This window comes from Dipodomys ordii, unplaced genomic scaffold, assembly GCF_000151885.1.
Source record: "Dipodomys ordii isolate 6190 unplaced genomic scaffold, Dord_2.0 Scaffold24, whole genome shotgun sequence".
Lineage (NCBI taxonomy): Eukaryota > Metazoa > Chordata > Mammalia > Rodentia > Heteromyidae > Dipodomys > Dipodomys ordii.
Window position 1 is genome coordinate 2441188 of NW_012267240.1, and position 27094 is coordinate 2468281.

The 27094-nt window shown below is 44.3% G+C and overlaps 2 protein-coding genes across 2 annotated transcripts in view; both read left to right on the forward strand.

The window, feature by feature from the left end:
- The window catches only part of Nup133 (nucleoporin 133kDa), a 39691-nt gene extending 17817 nt beyond the window's left edge, over positions 1-21874 (forward strand). The window contains exons 5-17 of the mRNA XM_013014765.1: positions 576-670; positions 3787-4011; positions 7494-7616; positions 8553-8652; positions 9306-9557; positions 10079-10212; positions 12965-13123; positions 15496-15631; positions 16422-16540; positions 17001-17081; positions 17736-17800; positions 20307-20395; positions 21594-21874. Of these exons, the coding sequence (XP_012870219.1) occupies positions 576-670; positions 3787-4011; positions 7494-7616; positions 8553-8652; positions 9306-9557; positions 10079-10212; positions 12965-13123; positions 15496-15631; positions 16422-16540; positions 17001-17081; positions 17736-17800; positions 20307-20395; positions 21594-21724 (1709 nt within the window). The 3' untranslated portion in view covers positions 21725-21874. The remainder of the gene's footprint in view (positions 1-575; positions 671-3786; positions 4012-7493; positions 7617-8552; positions 8653-9305; positions 9558-10078; positions 10213-12964; positions 13124-15495; positions 15632-16421; positions 16541-17000; positions 17082-17735; positions 17801-20306; positions 20396-21593) is intronic.
- A 3055-nt stretch (positions 21875-24929) lies between these two features.
- Positions 24930-27094, forward strand: part of LOC105984402 (actin, muscle-like) — a 5054-nt gene continuing 2889 nt past the window's right edge. The window contains exons 1-2 of the mRNA XM_013014579.1: positions 24930-24943; positions 26204-26355. Of these exons, the coding sequence (XP_012870033.1) occupies positions 24930-24943; positions 26204-26355 (166 nt within the window). The remainder of the gene's footprint in view (positions 24944-26203; positions 26356-27094) is intronic.

A 27094-nucleotide genomic window follows, 5' to 3' on the forward strand; every position in this document is an offset into this window, starting at 1 on the left:
ACACACACACACACACACCCTTGTTTCCATTTCTGGGTGGGCATCTTCTTTCTAACTGGAACTTGGTGATATAAGTAGGCATTTAGCATTTACCTCAGCTTCAAATTAACATATTTTTGGCATCATTAGTGTGTGTGACTAGTAGGGGTTTTACATTGTTTCTTCAGAGTGGGAGGGAACAGAGTGAGTACATCTTATGGTACTGCCTGTCCAAGGACACTGTCCCCTCAGTTCACTCTACATTCTTATGTACCAGGGACTTAACTCAGATACTTATTTCCGCCCAGCAATGCTGCATCAGTATGTCTGCTAACCTCACTAGGAACATTAGGGGATAGAGTACCAGCCACATGTCTTTCTGAGTTGTTGAGTTCCATATGAATTGGGACTAAACTAACCATATAGTCTTTTTATTTTAAGTAAATGTAATGTGAACTTTATCTAAACTTTTCAGCCATGTATATAATTTTATTAGGGTTAGTCCTCTGCTCTTTTCAGATCTTAGCTGTATTTTGCTAGCAGCAGCTGTTAAAAAACACTGTTTTGAGCATACATCTCCTGCTGTGTTCTAACAGAGGCCCCCGGGCTCAGCAATACCTCGCTGATCATTCTCCACCAGCTAGAGGACAAAGTGAAAGCCCACTGCCTCCTCGTAGACTTTCTTCACCACGTAAGATCCTGTGTGGGGCTCCCGTGGCTCCTTACCCTCTCCAGCCCAGTGGCCCATGCCTGCTGTCTATCTGGGGTGTTTTCTTATGGGGACATGCTCATGTTTTCCGCTTCAAGTGCTTATACCAAAGTGAAAAGTTCAGGGACTTTGTGGAAGCTGCATAGAAATAAGATTTAGAGAGGAAAAATGGTATATATTAGCAGAAATGTCATTTTAGCTTGAATGCTGTCATCTCCATGTGACCTGCTCCCTTTAAAACATAGTTATTTTGTTCAAATTTTCTGTGAACTTTTAGGTGAAAACTTTGATTTTCATGATTTGCCCTTTATTGTTAGAAAAAAAGAACTGAAGCCAAGTGCTGGTGGCTCATGCCTGAAATCCTAGCTACTCAGGAGGCTGAGATCTGAGGATCACAGTTCAAAGCCAGCCTGGGCAGGAAAGTCTGTGAGACTCTTATCTCCAATAAGCCACCAGAAAACCGGAAGGGTGCTGTGGCTCAAGTGGTGAGCTCTAGCCTTGAGCTGAAGAGCTGAGGAACAGCACCCAGGCCCAGAGTTCAAGCCCTATGATTGACAGAAAAAAAAGAAAAAACTGACATTAACTAACCAAGGGGCAGAAAAGCCTGAATGAAAGGGATTAGAAGATTCTTCCTTCTGTTTGGGGGAGGGAAAAATCATATCAAGAGAGACTGTGGTGTTAGGTAGGAAGGGTGCATGTGCCCCTGCAGACACAGAGGGTGTGGTGTTTGGTGGGGGTTATGTGCCACATGCAGACACAGTTTATCAGAGGCCGTAGCTATTGAGGGCATGAGCCGCTTCATCTCTGGCCTTGGTCCTCTGATGTAGGCGCTGACAATCTCTGCTGCTGACAGCCTCTGGCTGCATCTAGAGACCTTATTCTGGCAGTGCCTTTCTATTTCTGTTTTCTTTCATCTTTGTGGCTATGTCACTGATTAGAGAGAGTTCACATTAATTATGGGAAATCTCCAAGGCTAGGTGCTTTGTCTGGGGAAGTGCTTCTGTAGGTGGAGCGCTTTTCTCTCTCATGCCTGTTCATTTTCAGTGAGGATGCATGCGTGGCCTGAAGGGTGCAGGAAGGGAGATGACTGCTTTGAGCATGGTGGAGCAAGCAGTGGTGGGAATAGCTCCATTGTCTTCTCTGTGTGGCCAAGGTGGAATTTTTATTTATTTATTTATTTTTGTCAATCATGGGGCCTGAACTTTGAGTCTGGGTGCTGTCCCTCAGCTCTTCAGCTCAAGGCTAGTGCCCTATCACTTGAGTCACAGCTTCACTTCCAGCTTTTTCTGCTTATGTGGTGCTCAGGAATCAAACCCAGGGCCTTATGCATGCAAGGCATACTCTACCACTGAGCTACTTTCCTAGCCCCCCAAGGTAGAATTTTATAGAGAACTGCTATCTTCCCTCCTGGGTTGGAACCACACAGAACTGTGCTCCAGATACCTTGAAACCAGAAAGTGAATCCAAATGAAATCACAATATTGCATAACTTTTATTTTAAAAATCATTATATGAACAAGTTGAATTAATTAAAATAGATCAACTCGGGGCTTAGTGGTAAAGTGTTTGTCTCACATGCATGAGGCCTTGGATATGATTCCTTAGAACCACAAACAGACAAAGCTGGAAGTGGCACTGTGGCTCAAGTGGTAGAGTGCTAGCCTTGAGCTGAAAAGCTGAGAGACTGCCCAGGCCCAGAGTTCAAGCCCCACAACAGACCAAAAAAAAAAAAAAGATCAACTCAGTAAAAGATTCCAGCACTGTTAAAAGCATTGATTATTTAAATAGTATAGAAAACATAAAGAATTCAAATGAAGCTAGGTTTAGAACAGTATGTCTGCCATGCCCTTTTGTGTTTAATAGAAAGGTATCTGGGGCTGGGGCTGGCGTTTCATGTTTGTAATCCTATTGTAAAGCTGTTGAATAGGCTAGGATCTGAGGATTGAGGTTTGAGGCCAGCTGGTGCAGAAAAGTCCCTGAGACTTTCCATTTAACCAGCAGAAAGCCATAAGTGGAGTAATGGCTCAAATGGTAGAAGGCCAGCCTTGAGTTAAAAAGTCAAGTTAGAGCATGAGCCCCTAAGTTCAAGTTCAGTTATGGCATACCAAAAAAAAAAGGGGGGGTAATTTGCTAGCATCTACAGAAGCAGTGAAATCAGGTTACTCATTAATGAAAAGAATTATATATTTCAGTTTGGAAAAGTATTCAACATTTATGTGTGAGTATTGGCAGTGTTTTTTTTTCTAGACCAAGGCTGGGAAGGTGGCTCAGTAGTAGAGTGTTCTGCACCACATAAGCAGAAAAAGCCAGAAGTGGCACTGTAGCTCAAGTGGTAGAGCACTAGTTGAAGAGCTGAGGAAGACCAGGCCCCGAGTTCAGGCTCCATGACCAACAACAACAAAAAAAAGACTAGACCTTCATAACCCACCAAAAGTGGTCATTGGCAAGGAGGCTATACAAAGGGCTGATGACACCTCTGGCATGGCCCGTGTTCTGCAAACAGCCCTTGAAGATGTAGGTGCTGAGTTGTTAGTTCTAAAAGGTCTTCCTTGGTGAAGATGCAAAAGAACAATTTGATCATTTTGATAACTATGAACGGCAATTCAAGCAACACCATAGGTAAAGCCAATGGTCATGGGTAGAAACTGGGCTAACAGTAACGTCTACACTGTGTGCTAGCATGTGTATACCAGTTGTGGGTAACAGTAAGGTCCACACTGTGTGCTAGCATGTATACACCAGTGTGTTGAGCCACTAGAAGAGTGTTACTGGGGAAGCCACCTCCCTGGGGACTCGTGGCTGTACTGGTCAGTACCTTGCTGCCTGTGCTTCTTTTTTTGGGGGTGGGGGGTGGGGAGGGGTCTGGTCATGGGGCCTGAACTCTGGGCCTGGGCGCTGTCCTTCAGCTCTTCAGCTCAAGGCTAGCGCTCTACCACTTGAGCCACAGCGCCACTTCCGGCTTTTTTTCTTTTTGCTTATGTGGTGCTGAGGAATCGAACCCAGGGCCTCATGCATGCAAGGCAAGCGCTCTACCACTGAGACACCTTCCCAGCCCGCTGCCTGTGCTTTCTGAGACCATGTGCTTGTCTTTTTGCAAGGTTGGCTTGTTCGAGCGTCTGGGTACTTCTCCAGTCAGAGGGACACTGATGGCAACCCGGCTCCTGCTCTGCGAACATGCAGAAAAGCTGTCAGCTGCCATCGCTCTCAAGAACCACCACTCACGTCTGCCAGACCTTGTGAACACAGCGATCCTGATGGCCTTGAACAAGAGGGATTGTGAGGTCCCATCCAGCCTGACCCCCGCTGATGTGTTCTTTCGCGAGGTCAGATGAATTCTCATTCATGCATTCTGTGCCGTGTGCTGATCATGCATAGGATTGGCAGAGTGAGAAGACTAAATTTAGAAGGTCTTGTTGAGATTTTGGAGGGGGGGGGGCGCGAGAGGGAGTGTTTCTGGTACAGAGGCTTGAACTTAGAAACTTGCAGTCACACTTGGCTTTCTTGCTCATGGCTGGTACTCTACCACTTGAGCCATGCCTACTGTCCTGCTTTTGTACTGGTTAATTGGAGGTAAGAATGTCAAGGATTTTTCTGCCTGGCTGGCCTTGAGCCATCATCCCAGATCTCAGCCTTCTGAGTAGTTAGGATTACAGGTATGAGTCACCAGTACCCAGCTGAGATTTTAAACTGGACTCTCTCTCCTAGAAAAGCGCCACACTTTTTATCACTTGTCCTATAAATAGGGCTCTCACAGTCAGTTAAGAAGGGGTCCCTGTTTATTCTGGTTCTCCCTCACTCCTTGACTTTGCCTGAGGAGCCTTCCTTACTCCATGTGCTCCTAGGCCCTTGGCTTCCTGCTTGGGGCAGAGGTTAGAGGAGCTGTTCTCCAGCTTCTTTCCTCACATGTTGGCTGTGCCCCTGTCAGAGACACAGCTCCTGTGCATGACCCCTCTGTGTTCCAGTGGCTGTCTCGTCCACTTACCTCCTCGGAGTTGATGATACTCTCCCTAGAGTGTAGGCTATCCTCGATGGACCCTCACTCTTGCCACAGCTTTGTGAATAGTCCCTTCACTGAACCGCTCTCAATTCCCTTGTAGCATCACTGATGCCATCACTTTCAAAATCAGAGGGAAAGAAAAATCTGTTCTAAACTTTAAAGGGAGAAATACTAAGATACTAGCTAAGGTGGCAGTTGTTGTAAGAACATAATTCTTATCCTTGTAGGATGTCTCACATCCTGATAAGCTAAGGTGTCAGGGAAGACTTGGCCCACTTCACTAGAGAAGTGATCCAGGGCTTGAGCAGCAGTTTTGCAGGCTGAGACTGTGAGTCTAAGCACAATCTTCATGCATATGGCTTGCTTTGCAACATGCGGTCCTTAGTGAGAATGATCCCTTCTCCCTTGGTAGTGATATCTGATTTACACATAGGGCCACCTGTGTCCTCAATTCTGTGGAATTTCCTGTACATTTGAGGAACCTCTCACTGCCAGGGTCTCTAGGTCTACTTGCTTTGGTTGTTCCCTGGCATGTCAGGTGCTATGCTGACAGAGCTCCTTTTCTTAGTTTTTAGTAGGCTGTAACTCAGTTTCAGTTTTTGTTTACCTCATAAATGTGTGTACTTTAGATGTATATTTTTATTTTTTATAGTAAAAGTGATAGGAAAGTTTATTAAAAATAAGAAGAACTGGTTAGCCTCAGCCAGTCCACCTGGTAGGTCATACAGAGCTGTAGTTTTGATCTAGTAGCTTGCAGGGAGAGTGAAACAACACAGGATGGGTTCTGGTGGTATCATCCCCACCTTGTCTCTTGTTTAGTTTGGGAAGAGACCTAGTATCCCCAGGCTCAGGTTTTGATGGCACAACCTATGGACAATACTTGAAATTGAAACCATAGTGTATGCACGTGACAAGAGGACTTAGCATTTTTCAGCTATTAGTTTCTCTCTCTCTCTCTCTCTCTCTCTCTCTCTCTCTCTCTGTCTCTGTCTTTGTCTCTGTCTTTGTCTCTCTCTCTCTCTCTTTCTCTCTTTCTCTCTTTTCTTCTCTCCCCCTCCTCTTTTTGGCCAGTTCTGGGGCTTGAACTCAGGAAGTATCCAGTTCCCTGGACACTGTCCCTGAGCTTTTTTTATTCAAGGCTACCACTCTACCACTTGAGCCACAGTGCTACCTCCAGCCTTTTCTGTTTATCTGGTACTAAAGAATTGAACCCAGGTTTCATCCATGCTAGGCAAGCATTCTACCACTAAGCCACCTTCCCAGACCCATATTTTTGGTGCTACTGCGGTTTGAACTCCAGGGACTTCCACTTCCCAGCCTGTGCTCTACTGTTTGCTTGAGCCACACTTTCAACCTTGCTTTTTGCTGATTATTCTGGAAATAGAGTCTAGAGAACTTTTCTACCCAGGGTAACCTCAAACTGTAGTCTTCCAGGCTTGGCCTTCTGAGTAGCTAGGATTAGCTATTGCCACCCAGCATCTGTAATATATCCCTCAATATCCACCAGCCATTGATATCAGCACCCCACCACCCTCATGAAAATGGCATAGCATGTAACCTACACACAGTTTTTTGAGTACTGTTAAGTCATTTCTAGAACACATAAGATGACCTAATAAAATGTAAATGTTCAAAGGCATCCCTATTACAAAATTTGGCTTAAATTGAGCTAGTACCTGTTTTTCTGCCCAACTTCTTCCCATTTGTATCAGTTCTATCATTAGAATGGTTCTTTTTTCACTCAATATTAGATCCTACTTCTTCTACTGAAATAAATATTGCAACTTAAAAAAAAATATGTTATGTGAATAGTTGTTACACTATATTATTTAGGGAACAGTAGCAAGAAAGAAAATGGTACATGTTCAGTAAGTCTGTTACAGGCCTAACTACACAGGATGCTCCTACAATGCTGGAACATTTTCTTCCAGCATTTTATTCTCAGGTAGTTGATGCAGAACTCAAGCATATAGACAGACAACTGTATAGACTTCATCATTTTTTATGGTAACAGTAGAAAAAGTGCTTGGGCTATTGGGATGCCTTTGTTGAAGACCAGAAATAACAGCAAGGGCAAGTTTGTAAGAGCCTGGTTTTGTTTGAAACAAGTGTTCCATTTACACATGTCTATTTCCTTCAACTAGTTTATGAGCTCCTAGTGGACAAAGATCTGATTTCTCCTTCCTCTTTCCTGTGTGCTTCTGTGCTGACATGCAAAGTCTAAAAGAAATGCCTAATTGTATGCTAAAACTGGAAAGGAGCTTCAATGCCTCTCTGCAGTTATTTCATGTAGGTTTTCTTACTCTTTTTGCAGTTCTGGGGTTTCAAACCCAAGTTTTTCTTCATGGTAGACAAGTGCTCTACCACTAAAGCTACATTCTCAGCCCATCCATGTTTTCATGACCAAAAGAGAGAAGAATTAGGAGTCACATATTCAGATCATGGTTTTTGTATATATTGATATTTGGCAAATGCTTCTGTGGTGTTTAAAAGAGGAATTACTCAAGAGAAAGTTAACAAGTTGATTAGTCTGGGTATTTGAAGCTTGTATTGAGCACTAATAAATAATCATGTATTAATATTAGTTATGTGGAATTTAAATTTAAAAATCTACTTGATAACCATTCAGATTTTGACCATATATGAGATTTAGTTATTTGGACAATCTTATAAATAGAAGATGCTCATTTTTTTGTTGTTTTACATTTATTTTTACCATTAACTGTCTAGTGGTCTGAGGATGTAACTTCATGAAGCCATCTCCATTGTTTGATGGTAAGAGTGAGTCTTGACTCTGTTTGTCCTCAGGTGTCTCAGGTGGACACTGTCTGCGAGTGTCTGCTGGAGCACGAAGAGCAGGTCCTGAGGGATGCACCACTGGACTCGGTCGAATGGGCGGAGGTGGCCATCTCTGTCAATACCATCCTCAAGGTATCACATGCCCAGGGCAGTTCCACACCCTAGGAGGGAGGGACAAGAAGGAAGCTTCCTTCTCCCCAGTCCACAGAGCCAGTGCAGTACAGGGTCTGGTATTTGTTAATTCCCAAAAGTTAGAAGAATAGCATTCATTCTGTCAGCTAACAAAGGCTTTGAATAATTGCCTTGTGTATATTCATAAGTTTCTGTTTGGTAAGATAAACATTTTACTTAAAGATAGATTTTATATCACTGAAAAGGTATTCGTGTTGATGTAACTGTTCTTTTTCTCTCTTCTCCCTTCTTCCCTCTTTCAGTGGGGTCTCTATGTGGAACCCCTGGGCTTAAACAATCCTCCTGCCTCAGCACCCTGAGTGGCTAAGACCACAGCCTGGCTTCTACTTTTTTTTTTTTGGTTGGTTACGGGGCCTGAACTCTGCGCCAGGGTGCTGTCCTTCAGCTCTTCAGCTCAAGGCTAGCACCCTACGACTTGAGCCACAGCACCACTTCCAGCTTTTTCTGCTTATGTGTTGCTGAGGAATTGAACCCAAGGGTCTCATGCATGCAAGGCAAGCACTCTACCACTGAGCCACCTTCCCAGTCCTGTGGCTTCTATTTTTAATTACCTAGAACTTGCTAGTTTTTAACTAAAGTACTTAATTTAATTTCACATATTATACTTTATGATACTCAATTTCCAAGCTTGCAGTTAAATTGTGGAATAAACCAAATTTCAGAAGCAGAAACACCCCCCCCCCAAAAAAAAAATACCATGTATTTTATTTATAGTGCTGGAAGTTGAAGTCACTGCCTTGTGCATGCTAGACAAGTGCTCTACCACTGAGCTATAGACCCAGTATTTTTCTTATCAGTAGCCTCTGGTATTTCAGAATCTTCAGAAACAAAGTGATCATTGCTTCCGTGTGTGACAGTACCATTCCATTTTTCTAGGATATGCTGCAGGCTGCTACTCATTATCGCCAGAATAGAAGTTCCATGTATAGGCAAGAGGAACCAGTAGGGAAAGAACCTGAGTATGTTCCATGGACAGGTAAGACATATTAACAGTTACTCCCTTAGTATAGGTGTGTAAGCGAAATGAAAAGAAAATTTGAATACCCACTCCCAAAATGAGTGGTTCTTGCCAAAATTGCTTTATTCTCTTAGATATATTTATAGACTTCCCTTTATTTAAATCTACTGTTTTAGTGCAAATAGCTGTTCATAGAAGCAAGTCCTGGCCCCCAAGGAATGAGCCATATTTTATGTTACTACCACAAAAAAGGTAGGATAACATTAAACAAACTTAGAAGCCAGGCACTGGTGGCTCACACCTGTTACCTTAGCTACTCAGGAGGAGACTGAGATCTTAGGATCACTGGTTTGAAGCCCAGGCAGGAATGTCCATGAGACTCTTACTTCCCATTAACCACCAGAAAACCAGAAGTGGCACTGTGGCTCAAAGTGGTAGAGTGCTTGCCTTCAGCAAAAGAGCTCAGGGATAGCACTCCAGTCTGGACCAAAAAGAAAAAAGAACTTTTGTGTTAAGAAAATCAGCACAGGGAAGATGTGATTCAAGCAGGCATAAGCTGCTAGAACTGAACAATAATTTATTTTTCCTGAGTGGTAAAGGAGCATAAATTTTATGCAGTTGCTTTCTTCCCTGGCCATCACAGAACCCTTACTTGCCAAATTGCTTTACAGCCACAAGTGGTCCTGCCGGCATCCGAACAGCAATTGTGCGCCAGCATGGAGTCATCCTGAAAACAGTGTACCCACAGGCGGATAGCAATCTCCGAAACATTGTGACAGAGCAGCTGGTGGCATTGATTGATTGCTTCCTGGACGGTTATGTTTTGCAGCTGAGGTCTCTAGACAAACCCAGCAACCAGGAAAGATACACCAATCTAGAAGTAGAGTACCTGCAGAAAAGATCAGATCTCCTTTCCCTTCTACGTGCGTACATGGTGGTCAGCAGGGGCTTTGGTGTGCTGGGGTGAGAGGAGTGGAAGAAGCAGCTGAAAGCTGATACATGATAATCAGTGTGAAAGCATTATCCAGCTGTAGCCATGAAACAAAACGTCAAGGAAACACATACAGCTTTCTCTGTTCATACAGTCTTCTTTTCAGTACTTACCAGGCACAAATACTGTAAGATTCTGTAGTTGATTTAAAAATAAGTGTCACATTGTGCAGACAGCCCAGTGTGGCCATTGAGCAGAGGGGTTGTTTCCTTCATAGTGGGGATCAGGAGAGCTTGTCTGCTAGTACAAGAAGGAAGAGACTTGCACTGGGGAGATCAACAGAGCAGTGTGCTCCATTTGCATCTTTAACAGGTTGATATAGATCATGAAGCTAAATGCAATGATAAATGCAATAGGAAGACTTCCTATTACTACTCTTGGTTCAGGTGGTGTTTTATTGTGTATTTAAGTGGTTGTGAATAGAAGCTCACCTGCCTGCTCTTGTCTGTGCAGTCACCTCAGGTCAGCATGCATGGGCTGCCTCTCTAGCAGAGAAGTACTGTGATTTTGATATTCTCGTACAGATGTGCGAGCAGACGGACAACCAGGCCAGACTCCAGCGTTACATGACTCAGTTTGCTGACCAGGTAACAACATGTGGGCCACAGGCCACTGTGGAAAGGCTTGGCTCTTTCCAGAATGTCACTGGGGTTTGGAGGGAGGACACACTTTTTTTGCAGGTAAATGAGTTGCTGATTTAAATGTTTCTTTGTCATTTGGCAGAGTACTTTTTTTTTCCTTTAAGTGGTTGTATTAAAGTGTTTCAACTCAACAGATTAGTTTATAAGTACAGTGCACTTTGACCATGTCACCCTTCCACTGTTCTCCCCCTTCCCAGTCCCACCCATGTCCTCCAGTTATAGGGTTCCACTTTCACACTGAATATGCATTGAATGTAATGACTGTTTGCTCACCTTTCCTCCCCATTCCTCTACCAGGCAAGCAGTTCTTTCTGTGTCAGTACTGCTGAGTAGTTCTCTTTGAAGTGTTTGATCTTTCACTTCTTTCCTTAGTTAGAAGGAGGATACCTACTTCGGGACATGGGTGACGCTTGAGGCAGAGGATGCTGCTTCTGAAGAGTCTTTTTAACGCGTCTATTCTGTGCCTGGTGCCTCTTGCTCAGTCCCCCCTCCATCACTCTAAATGTTTTGTGACCAACATTTTTTTTTGTGTGTGCCAGTTTTAGGGCTTGAACTCGGCCTGGGCACTGTCCCTGGACTTCTTTTGCTCAAGACTAGCATTCTTGCCAGTTGAACCACAGTACCACTTCCAGTTTTTTCTGTGGTACTAAGGAATCAAACCCAGGACTTCATGCATGCTAGGCAAGCACTCTACCACTGAGCCACATTCCCAGCCCCAATTTTTCATTTATTTAGTTTTGTCAGTTGTGGGGCTTGAACTTGGGGCCTGGGCACTGTCCCTGAGCTTTTTTGCTCAAGGCTAGCGCTCTACCACTTTGAGCCACTGAACTACTTCTGGTTTTTCTGGTGGTTAATTGGAGATAAGAGTCTCACAGACTTTCCTGCCCCAGCTGGCTTTGAACTGTGATCCTTAGATCTCAGCCTCCTGAATAGCTAGGATTAAAGGTGTGAGCCAGTGGTGCCTGGCTTATGACCAACATTTTTTTTTTCTGTCAGTAGTGGGGCTTGAACTCAGGGCCTGGGTGCTGTCCCTGAACTTTTGTGCTCAAGGCTAGCACTCTACCACTTGAGCCACCACACCACTTCTAGCTATCTGATAGTTAATTGGAGATACGAATCTCATAGAATTTCCTTTCTGAGCTGTCTTTGAATTGTGATCCTCAGATCTCAGCCCCCTGAATAGTTAAGATTGATGTGAGCCAAAAACCATGATTTTTTAAAATTCTTTTTATATGTTTAATCTATTTTTTGCAACTTGTTTTCTTCATCATAGTAAAGTTCTTTTGTGCTGGCTTCACATTCTGGTCATTTTTATATTCTTTGGTTTCCTGCTTTTATGTTGCTTACTAGTGAAGGTTTTTTTTTTGCTCTTTATGTCATGTAATTGTTTTGGACATCTAAAAGAACAGTAAAAATGGGAAGGAAAGGGATGGGAATATGACTTAGTGGTAGAGTGCTTGCCTAGCATGCATAAAGCCCTGGGTTCAATTCCTCAGTACAACATAAACAGAAAAAGCTAAAAGTGGTGCTGTGGCTTCAGTGATAGAGTTCTAGCCTTGAGCAAAAGAAGCTCAGGGACAGTGCCCAGGCCCTGAGTTCAAGCCCCAGGACTGTCAAAAAAAAAAGGGGGGCGGGGAGCCAGCACCAGAGAGCTGAGAGCTGAGGATTGCAGTTCAAAGCCAGCCCAGGCAGGAAAGTCCATGAGATTCTTATCTCTGTTAAACTACTCAGAAAAAGCTGGAAATGGTGCTATGGCTCAAGTGATAGAGCTCTAGCTTTGAGCACAAAGAGGCTTAGGGATAGCACCCAAGCCCTGAGTTCAAGCCCCAGGACTGGTAGAACAAAAAAGACTGGAAAGTAGTCTTTCTTATCTCTGGGAGGACTCTTCTTTCAGACAGCTCAAATGAGAAGCAGATGGCCTGCAACATCCAGAACCAAGGTGGCCAGGCTGGGTCTCAGTTTTTCCCATATCCAGTTCACTTTCCCAGTTCTTTTGGAGAAACAACCATTTTCATAACTGGATCCCTGCTTCCTTTCTCCTCAGCCTCTGTAGCACTCCAAAGTTCAGCACATGTCCTGTTGGTAAAGCCACACTGATGGGCATTGGGGTGCCCTAGAATCCAGTGTATCACATGAGCCCCTGCAGACATCTGCACAGCACTGCAGACCTCTCACCTGGGTGTAGTTCTGTGCTGCCGCTAGAACTCTATCTGGGAAGTTGTTTGCACGACATCCAGGTGGGACCTGGACATAAGTGGCACACTGTGGCTGGTATGCCTTAGGAAATGGAGCCTGTGAGTGGCTCCCCATTGGCCAGTGCTCATTAAGCTCTCCCAATGACACCAGCAGTCTTGAGCAGGCATTCTGCTGAGCTCAGGTGAGGTCATTAGAGAAGTGACCATCATTGTCAGTATGGACTAACATAGAACTCTGTGTATTCTTAGAATAGGAAAATGCAAGCTTACAAGAAGATACCTATTTTGAGGTCTTGGGAAAGTAAATATCAAAAAAGGTTTTTAAATATCTATTATTAGCTAGATGTGGTGATACAATACCTGTAATCTTGGCTTTTAGGGGACTGAGATCATGTCATGCCTGTGAGGCCAGCCTTTGGTTGTAGTAAGACACTGTACCACAAAGAAAAGTGAAGAGGAACTATTACTAAATATTAATGAATTTTTGGTTTTGTTCTTCGTAGAATTTTTCAGACTTTCTCTTCCGTTGGTATCTGGAGAAAGGAAAGCGGGGTAAATTATTGTCTCAGCCCATTTCTCAGCACGGACAGTTGGCCAATTTTTTGCAAGCCCATGAACATCTCAGTTGGTTACATGAAATTAATAGCCAAGAATTAGAAAAGGTAAGAAGGATTCAGTTGTATGAAGCAGATATATGCAGTTTACTTAGATATCTTTAATTTATTTGGTTTTTAGATATTATTTACAGCCATAAAAGTGATTATATTGATTTCTAAAATAAATAGAGGACTTAGCTAAATAGCAAGAAAACAAATAACTAAAAATGAGCAGAAGACTTGAAAGGCATTATCTCAGAGATCAGGTAGATGGCTGGTAGGTTATTGGAAATATGCTCAACATCACTGAGAAAAAAGCAAATTAACTCATACCAATCAGAATGTCTTTTTTTTTTTATTTTTGGGGTCCGGTCGTGGGCCTGAACTCTGGGCCTGGGCGCTGTCCCTCAGCTCTTCAGCTCAAGGCTAGTGCTCTACCACTTGAGCCACAGCGCCACTTCTGGCTTTTTTTTCTTTTTGCTTATGTGGTGCTGAGGAATCGAACCCAGGGCCTCGAGCATGCAAGGCAAGCGCTCTACCACTGAGCCACCTTCCCAGCCCCTCAGAATGTCTTTTATCAAAAAGATAAAGATAGCAACTTTTGAAAGTGGAGCTATGGCTCAAGTGGTAGAAAATTAGGCCTTGAGCAAAGAAGCTGAGACAGCATCTAGGCTCTAAGTTCAAGCCCCAGGAGGACCAGCACCAAAAAAATAAAAGGTAACAAGTATTTCTGAAGGTATAACGAAAAGGGAAACTTTGAACACTGTTGATAAGTATATATTTTAGTACAGACATTGGAAACAACTGGAGACTCCTCAGAAAACTAGAAATAAAACTACAACATCAAGCCAGGTGCTAGTGGCTCACACCTATAATCTTAGCTACTCAGGAGGCTGAGATCTGCGGTTCAGAGCCAGCCCAAGCAAGAAACTCCAATAAACCATGAGAAAATCGGAAGTGGCATTGTGGCTCAAGTAGTAGAGCGCTTGCCTTGAGCTGAAGAGCTGAGGGACAGCGCCTGGGCCCAGAGTTCAAGCCCCATGACTGACAAAAAACAACAACAAACTACAACAGCAGAAGTTAAGATTTTACTTCTATATATCCAAACATTTTGAACCAGTATGTCAAAAGTGACATCTACACTCTTACATAATTGCAGCACTATTCACAGTATCAAAGCTAAGGAATCCATCTTAGTATCCTTCAAGAAGGCAGTATCTATATTTATTTACATAGTATATGTATATATCATCTATTGCACATTCATATGTACAAACATATACACACACAAAGAGACAATATTCAGCCTTTCTAAAGAAGAAACTTCTGTAATTTACAACATGGCTCAAAGCTAAGTAAATCAAGCCAGGTACAGAAGAACAAACCCTGTCTTAACTCGCTTGTATGTGGGATCTCAAACAGTTGCTCATAGGTACAGAGTAGAAGGTTTGTAGGAGTTAGGGTGAAGGAAATGAAAAGTAGGTATAAGGGTTCAGAACTTGAATTAACCAGGAGGAAGAAGAGATACATTGTACAGGGTATTAACTAGTTATCAATAGTGTATCATGTATTTCAAACTTGCTCAAGGGACAAATTTTCAAATATTCTCACCATTTGAGGTGATAAGATAGGTTAATTAGGTTTATATATTGTACATTGCATGCATGTAGCACAACCTCACTTTTCGCTCAAGTATCTATAATAATAATTTGTTCACTTACAGTAAAGTTTCAAAAAGTTAAAAGATACATGTAAATGGTTAACATGTATACAATGTATACCTGCTGTCCTTGCACAAAATTTAAATAGAGGATTCTTTATGATGATAGTATTTTCATTACTTTTTTTTTTTTTTTTGCTCCGTCATGGGCCTGAACTCTGGGCCTGGGCACTGTCCCTTAGCTCTTCATCTCAAGGCTAGCACTCTACCACTTGAGCCACAGTGCCACTTCTGCCTTTTTCTGCTTATATGGTGCTTAGGAATTGAACCCAGGGCCTCATGCACGCAAGGCAAGCACTCTACCACTGAGCCACCTTCCCAACCCTTTCATTACTTCTAAAATAAATAATTGTAGGCCTTTGGCTACTATTATAATAAAGCACATTTAATTGATGTTTATATAAAAGTCATTGGTCTTTTATTATGATGACTATGTATTTTAAAGTGTTGGTGAAAACTGCAAACTCAGGTGTGCTCTTGGTGCAGGGTATTGGGGTAGACATGTACTATAGAAAAATACACAGGCCTTTCCTGTGCTGTGTGTCAGACTGAAGCTGCATCCTATATTAGTGTTTTGGTACTGATCTGGTTTGGAGTTTGTGTGTCTCACTGATACAGCTTAGTGGAAGGCAAGTTGGAAGGTACTGCACCTTTATGTCCAGGTTGAGTTGGTGTCTAGGACCAACTCAATATGGTTTTCATGTTTTGTTTATTGCAGGCTCATGCCACACTTCTGGGCTTAGCAAATATGGAAACTCGTTACTTTGCAAAGAAAAAGACCCTTCTTGGCTTGAGTAAATTGGCTGCACTAGCTTCAGACCTATCAGAGGATACATTGCAAGAGAAAATTGAAGGTAAAAAAAAAAGAAAGGATTTGAGTAGTAGATGACCAGTGTATTACATATTCCAAAGTGAAAAAAGTTGCAAAGGAATCCTGGCCTTTCATAGGGCCTTGTTAGAGATGATTGTAATGGTGCAGTCATCCTGAAATAAAAATGGTTTTATTTCTGAAAATCAAGAAGGAAGATACTAATATAGAAAGAAAGGAAAAGAGAACCATATGTTACATATTTTAATTAGAAATAACCAGGTAGAACCTGGTGGGTTTTTGTTTTTAATGTATGTTGTGGCTCTTTCTACTGAAAGGGCCATGGATTCTGCATTTTGGTCTCTTAACCTATAGAAGAGATTGAGGGCTATTGGAAAGATGGCCCAGCAAGTCTTGGGCAAGAAAGTAGAACTTAAGAGCCTAAGGGATAGAATAATTTGAATGTCTCAAAGAATGTTGGTGAAGTATTGCATATTTCTGGAACACAGAAGAAAAAACCATGAATCCACACTGATGCTCAAGAGGGGAGATATCCTTTGTGATAACAGAAATGTGGTATGAGTAACAAAAATCATTTCATAACCACAGTGAATAACTGGTTATCACAAGGTGCTAAAATCAGCTATTCAGGGTATCATACATATGCCTAAAATAAATAACCATAAATAATATTGTTAGCATAATCTTCAGTCAAGAAAATAAAGCTAATTAAGCGAAAAATTATTGAATATGGATAGGACTACCTGTAGAGTGTTTTTTTTTATAATTTGTATTTGTTGAAAGTCTCCTCATTCTACCCTGTGTTTGAATACCAGCAATGGCTGAGCAGGAGCGCTTCCTGCTGCACCAGGAAACCCTGCCCGAGCAGTTGCTCTCAGAGAAGCAGTTGAGTCTCAGCGCCATGCCTGTGTTGACCGCACCGCAGCTCATTAGCGTAGGTGTCTTTCCCCTCCCTGCTTCTCACACCCAGGACCAGCCAGCATCTGTTGGGCCTTGTGGCAAAGCTCCTTTCCCTGACTCCCACTGTCCTGAGAACCTCCCCCTAGAAAGACAGATTGGAAGCTGTTTGGGAGCAGAAAGGTATTAACAGGAAACAGCTACCCAGCCTTGGTTTCCCGAGATCCTTCCATATGGCCCTCTAAGGCATTCATCCTGGTAACAGAAATGTAGTCTGACTCTAGTATAGTCTGACTCTAGTATAAGACATAACTGTCTCCCCAAGATGTTACTTTTAGAAAGTTTATTGTAAGGTGCAGATAGAACATACTTCCTGAATGTAACATTGTTTTTGGTTACAGAAATCACTTGTTACGTCTTAGAAGAAGAAATAATGACTCTTTCCTTCATAATTTTGTCTAGTTCTGTAATTAATTACCTTTCATAACTTGCCACAGCTGTACATATGTGAAGAAAACAGAAGAGCTAATGAATATGATTTCAAGAAAGCTTTGGACTTGCTGGAATATATTGATGAGGCAAGTAAAGGAGGCCTTGGGCACTGAAAACATACAGAAAATAGGGAAATACTAAAGTCAGTTATAACATTTGCTCATAAAGTACTGCTGTGTTTGCTGCCCACTGGCTCTTAGAAGGTAGGTAGCTCTTTAGAAAAGTAGCAGGAGACTTAAATTCCTGATAACCCTCACATGTGGAAAGTGGCGGCTTGAGGGGGTGGGTGAGTGTGTTCTGTAGTGCTCACCCTAAGACAAGCTGCCCCCCAGCTTTCCAGAGACCGCAGTGCATGTTCTGTGAGACAGGTAGTGTTATCTGGCTATGTAAGCAGAAGTCATTTGCTAGAGTTTTTAAGTTAGGTTAAACATCTTTCTTTACCTCTCAAAGTTCCTGATGAAGTCACATTAGCCAAGAATACATCTTCAAGAAGGGGAAAAGTGTTTATTTCTGAATTAAAGCAAAATCATAGTGTTTATGCAGGGTTAGGAAGTGATGTAACTTGAATTTTAATTGTATTCCAGTCTCCTCTCTCAATCAGTCTCCTTCCCATTTACCCCCTTCCTAGAGGAATTTCAACAGGTTTCATTGTTGTATTTTCATACATGCACATGACCTACTAGCATGTATTCATTGTTTAAAGTCAGAATTTAACCAGGGTGTTTTGTTTTGCTGTGAAGGAGGAAGATGTAAATATAAATGATCTGAAACTGGAAATCCTTTGCCGAGCGCTACAGAGAGATAAGTAAGAGGTTTTGTTTCATTTGTTTGGTCAGTTGTGGGTCTTGAACTCTGGGCCTGGGCACTGTCCATTAGCTCTTCAGCTTAAGACTAGTGCTCTACCACTTGAGCCACAGAACCACTTCCAGTTTTCTGAGTAGTTTATTGGAGATAAGAGTTTCAGGGACTTTCCTGCCCGGGCTGGCTTTGAACCACACGATTTTCAGATCTTAGCCTCCTGAGTACCTAGGATTAGGCATGAGCCAGGGGCACCCGGCTAAGTAAGTTTTCTTGATGGGACCTCAGGTGCCGTGTGGATGGCTTTCTCCAAGTCAGCTGTGATCATATGACAGATGGTCATACAGACTTCTAGTTGTTTTCTGACATGAATGTGGTAGCTGTTGAACTGGTGACCCTTCATTTTTAAATTGGTAATTAAGACCTAGGACTATGCTTTTGGGGAGAGATGGTAGTTTTTGTTTTGTGGCAAGTAAATGTAGGGCCTCTACTTGTTGGGGAAGTACTCTTCACCTAAGTGCTGGGATTACAGACATGACCACCACGCCAGGCTAGTAAATAACTGGAGTTTTTGTTTGTTTGCTTGTTTTTATTGCCTTTTTTCTTTTTTTTCGGTTGTGGGACTTGAACTCTGAGCTTGGGCACTGTACCTGCACTCTTTAGCTCAAGGCATGTGCTCTACCGCTTGAGCCACAGCACCACTTCTGATTTTCTAGTGGTTTATTGGAAGAGTCTCACAGACTTTCCTACCCAGGCTGGCTTTGAACTGTGATCCTCAGATCTCAGCCTCCTGAGTAGCTAGGATTAAAGGTATGAACCACTGGTGCCCAGCCTGCCTTTTGTTTTTGGACTGGGACTTAATTCAGAGCCTTGGGCTTTGAACTGATAAGTCACTGTTTCTGATGATCATGTCTAGACCCTTTGCACAGAAATGTGTGTATTCCTTAATATTACAGAAGTTGGACCCAACATGCCAGATGAGACTCAAAAACTACAACTTGTGTTCTAAACACCAGGTAGTTTAAGTGTGAGTTCGTTATTCTCATATCCATCACCTTTCCACAGAGGAAAATTTCCATTCCGGGAGGGTTAAAGCTCAGGCCACCTCAGGCTTGGCAGCAGTAGACTTGAGGGCAAGAGCTTTATGTAGATGAGCCCATGTGCTGAGATGCACCACTCCCTTCCCTGGTCTCCTCAGTGAGGAGCTGTTCCTCACTGATATTCCCAGGCAGTAGGGTTATTGCTGAGCCTGATCTTGGCATTCTCTAGGGTACTAGTACTGTGCCTCTTTGGTCCATGGGTCCCAGTCCAGTCTCAGAAAGATGCTGTCATTTTGACTGGGAGTTCCTTATCCTTGCTTGCTTGAAATTTTAGAGCTTCTAACAGCTCTGTGTTTGTGTTCTTCAAGGAAAGAAAGCTCCTCCTTCTGTCCTCCAGCAGACCCTTGGTGTGTTTGCTTCCAGAAAGACAGGGTTTAGAGAGCATTGTAACCATTGTTAGATCTGTTATTTATAGCACTTTCTTCATTCAAAACGGTGTAATTCTAGCTTTTGGAAGCTGAGGTTGGCCTGGGAAGAAAAGTCATGAGACTCTTCTCTCCAGTTAACCACCAAAAAGCCAGAAGTGTAGATGTGGCTCAAGTAGTAGAGTGCCAACTTAAGCAGAAAAAGCCAAGCAAGATCACAAGGCCTAGAGTTAAATGAAGCTCCAGTATCAGAACAAAAAAAAAGGAAGGAGAGAGAGACTGGAAAGAAGGGAAGGAAGGCTGGAGGAAGAAAACAAATCAGAGGAGGGCGGGAGGGCACTTTGGTTGGATGTGTGGTGGTGTGGGTGAACGCCTGTGTATGACTTATAGTTGGATGTGTGGTGGTGTAGGTCAATGCCACCCATGTATAAGACTTGTAGTTGGATTCTTGGTGATGTGGGTGAATGCCCGTGTATAAGACATCGTTGCTTGATGTGTAGTGTGGGTGAATGCCACCCATGTATAAGACTTGTAGTTGGATGTGTGGTGGTGTGGGTGAACAACCCATGTATAAGACTTGTAGTTGGATGTGTGGTGGTGTGGGTGAACGCCCATGTATAAGACTTGTAGTTGGATGTGTGGTGGTGTGGGTGAACGCCACCCATGTATAAGGCTTGTGGCCCATGACCCTTCTTCACTCGGGTAGTTTGAGGCAATGGTGCACCCTCATTCTTCACAGTTCACTCTCAAAGCCATGAGAGGAAACTACAAACAATAGTTGTTTCTGGGGGCTGGGAAGGTGGCTCAGCAGTAGAGTACTTGCCTTGCATGCCTGAGGCCCTGGGTTCGATTCCTCAGCACCACATAAGCAAAAAGAAAAAAGCCGGAAGTGGCGCTGTGGCTCAAGCAGTAGAGTGCTAGCCTTGAGCTGAAGAGCTGAGGGACAGCGCTTAGGCCCAGAGTTCAGGCCCCACAACCAGACCCAAAAAAAGAAAAAAAAGTTGTTTCTGTCAGCTACACTTTTCTTTCTGGTGATTTTGTTTTCTAGCTGGTCCAGTTCAGATGGTAAAGATGATCCAATCGAAGTGTCTAAAGACAGTGTATTTGTGAAAATCTTACAGAAACTTTTAAAAGACGGTAAGTAGTTTGTTACTTTTAGAAATTATTTGCTCTATTTTAGAAACTATACAGTAATGATTATTACCAAGATGTCAGATGACAGGGAAGTGCGAGATGCAGCAGTAGCATCTCCATAGTCACACGTTTGCCTCTGCATTTGGAGAAGCACATGTCAGAACAAAGCCATGTGTCCCTGTCTTGTCACCCATCTCTCCAGGTAGCACGGTTACCTGTAGGCACAAACACTAGCCATGATGCTAAAAGTCTAGAATTATTGCTCCTTTTTTTTCCCCAGTCCTGGGGCTTGAACATGGGGCCTGGGCCCTGTCCCTAAACTTATTTTGCTTAAGGGTAGCACTCTACCACTTGAGCCACAGTTCCAAGACTTCTATCTTTTTTGGTAATTTATTGGAAGTAACAGGAAGATTAGTTAAATCTTGTTGTCAAATTTAAAAATAGAGGGATAGGGATATAGCAAAAGGAAATACAGAAAGGGCTAAAAATTCAGATATGGCTGTATGGATGTGTTCACGTCCGGATATGTGCTTACCAGAACCACTCTCCATCAGAGCTGCTAAATTACTGGAAAGCATTTGAAGCCAAATTGGACACTTTCCATCCTATGTTTCCAGTAAAAGTGCCATAGCACTGAATTGTGTCTAAGTGTCAGACATTAATGTTTAAGGATGACTGTGAGGTTTAGTATATTATAAAATGGAAAAGGAGACTGTAATGTTGTGACTTTACCAAAAAAAAAAAAAGATACAAAGGTCAACACCAATTGAAACGTTTATGTAAATAAAAGATGTTCACAAGGTGTGACAGCACATATATAAATAATCCCATCACTGGGGAGGTAGAGCTAAAGGTTTGAGCCCACCCTGTACTACATAGCAAGATCTCTTTTCTACTACATTATTTCCCAAATAGGGAACACGTACTCAGAATACTTGTTTTCAAATGATTGTTGGCTTCTAAGGTCTACATCGAAGTATTTGTAAAGTGGTAGGACAAATGACAGTGTCTCAGATCTACCGAAGACCTCTCTGAAATGGTGGTTTTGTCCATTGGGGAAACCCCGGATGGCCTCTGGAGGGCGCTGTGCCCACTGTAGTAGAGAAACCTCAGGAACAGTGTAATACTTAGATCCTAAACAGAAGTGTTTGTGAGTCACCTGCACTCCCTTGTGGAATTTCAGAACTGACTCTCTTTGCAGGCATTCAGCTCAATGAGTACTTACCAGAGGTGAAGGACCTGCTGCAAGCAGACCAGCTTGGAAGCCTCAAATCCAACCCGTACTTTGAGTTCATTTTGAAAGCCAATTATGAATATTATGTCCAAGGATAAATGTAACATTTTCTAAAAATGATCGTTTGTAAGATTTGAATAAAACGTGCTTATAAAAACGTTTGGCCTTAGCTGGGGGTGATGGGGTGGTAGTGCATACCTGTAATCCCAGAAGGACTGTCAGTTTGAGGCTACCCTAGGCTACTTAGCAAAGTACGAGTTTGTATCATTTTATAGTGTGTACAGCTGATTCTTTCTCTAACTTATTTGGAAGCCAACATAAAATAGTAATCAACTGTTTCTGGTTTTCTTCCCACCTGAGTTTACTTGGACTGAGTTACCTGTGGTTTATGCTCTGCTCGCGTGGCATCTCTCTTCCTGGTGCTGCGACTGTGTGTGCACAAGTCACTTTTAGGTCTCCATTCCTGAACGCTTAAACATTGTAAGATTACCCAGTTAGTTTCTGCATTTGCTCAAGACTAGATAGTGTGCCCAATGTAATCTGAGGTGTTTGATATGGGGAAATAACCTATGAAACAAGATAAATGTCAAATTTTACAAGACTGAAAAAACAGTGGGCCTAATTCATGCGAGTTTGGTAACTATTAACTTTTCTACCTAAATAATGAATATGTACTGCAAAAATGGTTTAGTGAGTCAGGTGGCATTGCGGTTTTCTGACAACCTATAAATAGTCACTGCTTGTAAGTATAGTACCAGTGTTAGGTATAATCATTTAGCACTGGAATTCACTCAGCCTGTTTTCAAAATGATTTTCACAGTCCTATACTTTTACCACATTCTGCCCTAGTCACAGTAATGCGTAATGTTTGACCCACTGTAGGTTCTCCTAATATGGGTCTTGAAAGCCATGTTCTTTCAAAGTTGCTTTGTCCTGACCAATCATCCATCACTCCATGTACTCTGGCCTTAAATAAAAAGCAGAGGGTTAGACAGGGCATTGCTGGCATATCCATACTTTGGCCCAGTCAGTCAGTCCACCCTAGCCAGCTTCCTGGACAGCTGAGGTCAGGAGTTAAATGTGGTGAGGCTCCCTGGTTTCAGAGTCCAGCCATTGTGCCTCGCCCTGGCTTCCAGGGAAGCCCTTGCCTTGTTTGGAAGAGTAGGTTAATGAAGCTGTTTGTTTTAACCAAAGAAGGAAATTAGCCATCTGTTTTCATGCAGGTGATGTAGCCAGGCTGAGAATGCCTTGAAGGGTACCAGAAGGATTGAGAAGGGCAGCTGTGTCTGGTCACAGAGGACCCATCAGAACAAGATACTGACATTATTAACTGTCAGAGTTCAGACTCCAGGCCCTGTGGGTTTGCTGTGCGGGCTGTGGCTCCGGAGCGGGCTTTGTCTCCTAGTCAGCAGCTGGAGCTCCAGAATTTTTCTCCTAAGCTTTTTGTTTGTTCTGTTTTGTGATGGTGTCACCTGTATTGCAGCCCAGGCTGGCCTTGAATTTACCATTCTTTTGCCTCAGCATTTGAGTGCCAGGATTACAGGCGCATGCTGCCAATCCTGGCTCGCTGGCAGTGCCCTTCTACCACACTTTGCCTCTCCACTCCTCACCCACTCCACTCCTGCTCAGGCTCAGCCTTTTCTAGTTTCCTATGGTAAAACACTTGAGGAAAGGCCTTCATGGAATCCTTTTCACTATTCTGAGGCAAAAGCGAAGTAAAGGTGCTGGGTCTATGCAGCACTGCCTTGCCCTCACTGCCGTCTTGCCACCCTGATGGGTGGAGGCTTTGCACCCAGTCTCCAAAAGGCCATTCTTTGATTTGCAGATGCATCTTGTTCTCCAGCTTCAGGAAAGATCTGCTCCAGAGAATATGCAGGTGTGTCATGCTGTTCAGCCCCAGGAAGGTTTTGCTACAAAGAATGCTCATCCAATTATTCCCTTAGATGTATGCCCACCCCTGATTGTTTCACTATGTGGTTTGCTTTTATTGGGCCTGGATCCCTACCCCAAATGCGTGGTTTTTGCCTTTAAAAGCTTTGTGCTAGGCTGGGAATGTGGCTTCATGTTAGATGCTTGCCTAGCATGCATGGAGCCCTAGGTTTGGTTCCTTGGTACCACATAAACAAAAAGCTGGAAGTGGTGCTATGGCTTAAGTGGTAGAGTGCTAACCTTGAGCAAAAGAAGCCCAGGGACAGTGCCCAGGCCCTGAGTTCAAGTCCCAGGACTGGCCAAAAAAAAAAAAAAGCTTTGTGCTAGCTACTTTCTGGGCTGCAGGTCTTTGGGACAGTCAGCAGTGGCTTTCTTATAAACAGATTCTCATATAACATTTAGGACAGGTACTGTTCACCCATTTTCTTTTGCCTTTGTTGTACCATAACTCGGTTGCAGGAAAACAGAAAAGCCTTATTTTTAAGCGATCAAACTGGGAGTCTTTATTGGAGAGCTGTCATCTGTAGGCTTGGGGCTTTTAACAAAAGCAGACCTATGGAAATACTCAGGTGCAAGCAGAACTTTCAGAACTACGTAAGGAAGTAGCTCAGGTACCAGCAGACCTTTTCCATCTAGGGAAGATATGCCTCAACCTTTCCACGTAGGGGGATATCCTCTGAGGTGAGTGAAACCAAAGGCCAGCCAGCCTTCTCTGTGTAGCACAAGCTCTTAGAAGGCTAGACAACATGACGTCTGCAATTCCATGAGTGGCCTGTCTCGCCTCTAGGCTTTTCAGAGATGGGTGGAAAGCCCCCTCTATCCAGCAAGGCACCAAGTAGCAGTGAGTAGTTAGACAGCCTCCTCATTTCACCTTCTTTTGCCAGGCACAGCCTGCTGGGCTGGCAGCACACTCCAGGTCCCCAACAGGGTGCCTGGCAGGGCCAGGACTGCCTTCCGCCTCTCTGCAACACTGGCACAGATCCCAAAGCTGGGAGAGATCCCACGGTGGTCTCTGCCAGTGAAAAGCCAAAGATATCTCAAAATACAAAGTAATGGTCTCGTGAACAACTATTACCCCTCAGCTCATAGAGCAGTGGGGGCTGCCTGGTGCCCCAAAAATGCCCTGGCCACAAGGAGGAGAGCTGCCTTCTCATGAGCCAAATTGGGAAGTGTCTGGGCTCCCCCACCTGTGCGGAAGCTGTTAGAAGGCAAGAAAACAGAAGCCACATTGTGAGAGGTTTATTAAAAGGCTGGTACTGCATGGTGGAGTCCTGTGTCAGGACCAGCAGCCTGAACAAAGCTTGCATCAAAGGTTTTAAAGACGACAACCACAGGCTCCGGTGGAGACCAAGCCTTAACTAAAGCAGACCTTACATGGACATGCTCAGGTACCAGCAGAACTGTTAGAGATTACTCAGAGATGAGTGATTCAAGTCACTTAGGGAGGTAATCAAAGCAGAATTGGAGCATTTTCTATGCAAAGCTTTCCTAAGGCTATGACGTCTGTATTTCTCTGAAGCTGAGCCTTCCTAGCTCTCCTTGAGCTAGGCATTGGTGTTCAATGAATGGCCTCTCTGGGCCTTTCAGCCCCAGTGTCTCTAAAAGCCAGATAGTCCAGTGGCATCGCCGTCCTCCAGCCCTTCATATCCAGCCCCCTCTGACTTGCTTCCCCTCTGCCATCTATACACATGGCCTAGGAAACACTTCCAAAAGGTTGAGTGCTCTCAGCTTCTGGCACCTGCTCCAGGAGACAGATTAGAGATCATTTTAAATACTGAAGACGTGTTCTCAAAAAACGTACTATGTAGTCCTAACTGGACTTGAAATCAAGATCTTTCTCTCTTGGCCTCCTGAAGGCTGGGATTATGGGTATATGTCACCACACATAGCTAAAGGGCTGGGAAAGTGGCTCAGTGGTAGATTGCTTGCCTAGCATGCATGAAACCCCGGGTTTGATTCCTCAGTACCACATACACAGAAAAAGGGAAGCGATGCTGTGGCTCAGGTGGTAGAGTGCTAGCCTTGAGCACAGAGAGGCTCAAGGACAGTGCCCAGGCCCTGAGCTCAAGCTCCAGGACCAGAAAACAAAATTATAAGAATGTGGGAGAATACTTTTTAATACATGGTCCTATTTTGAAATGTATGTTAGAATAATCTGTACTACCCGTGCCTTTACTACCAGGTCGGGGGCCTGGTCATCTGCCTCATTACCTCCACCTGCCTGCTGTCCACTCTGACAGCCCTGTGTGGCTGAGCAGACTGCCCACAAGTAAGCTGTCCTGAAGCTTGTGGGCATTTGTTCCTAGAGCTTTGATGAGTTTGACTCTTCACAGAGAGAGCTTCAGAGGCTTGTCATGACAGAGGTTGCCAGTGGTGCGGGGCAGGAGTGAGGGAGGGACAGACCCAATCACAGAAGCTCAAGGTGAAGCCAATGGCTGTCAGCTGACTGACTGGCCCAGGCCAGGAATTGTTCATGATATGGCTGGGGGCTCTACAAACTTTTATTTGTTTTTGCAAAAGTCTACACCTGTCCAGGTTGCATAGCTCCACCACCAAATATGAACTTCAGCTGTATGGGAGGCACTTATGACATCAGGAAGTCCCCTGTGGTTCACTTTCCTGTCCTCTCCTTGGGGCTTTCTTGCCAGCATCGACCCTGTCCCACCTACCTTCAGTACTTCTAGAAACCTCAAAGGCAGGTCCTCACAGAGGAGCAGTACAATTGGAGGCCCTCCAGTAGGTGGTGGTTCTAAAGGTGACTGGCATACATCACCCTCTAAGTGTGAAGATGGGTCCCCTGGTATGGTGGCTTGGCCCCTCCCAGGGGGGCATCCGTGGCCACCTCTCTCCTCACCCACCTCTGGGCTCCTTTGTGGCTCCTTCCACCCTGAGAGGGGTACCCAGTGCCCCCACACCGGGTGCTGTGGGTCCCAGAGCCCACAGCTTCCCCAAGGAGCACCCAGGCCCGGGAGTGCTCAGCCCACAGCTCTGAGGAGCGCCCAGGCCCGGGAAGACTGAGCCCACAGCTCTGAGGAGCGCCCAGGCCCGGAAGGACTGAGCCCACAGCTCCCCAAGGAACACCCAGGCCTGGGAAGACTGAGCCCACAGCTCCGAGGAGCACCCAGGGCCCAGGAGGATTGAACCCACAGCTCCCCGAGGAGCACCCAGGCCCGGGAGGACTCAGCCCACAGCTCCGAGGAGCGCCCAGGGCCCAGGAGGCCTCCCCCAGGCCTCCCCCTCCGCGGCCAGCTGTCCACCCAGTGACAGCTGCGCCCTGGGCCGGAGCCCAAGGTGTGGGGGGGGGGACCTCGCAGCCGGCCCAAGCCCCTCGCAGGCCACGGGACCCTCGCACGCCAGGGCCCCTCTCAGGCCTCGGACTCCTCGCAGGTCATGGGCCCCTTGCGAGCCAGGCTGGGCGACCTTGGGAGCAGGTGCAGTGGGAGCCGCAGGCGCCGCCCGCCTTCCCCCCCCAACCCCCCACCCCGCGGCCGTGACCCCTGACCCTACCCTCGGAACAAAATAAAACAAATTTGCTTGAA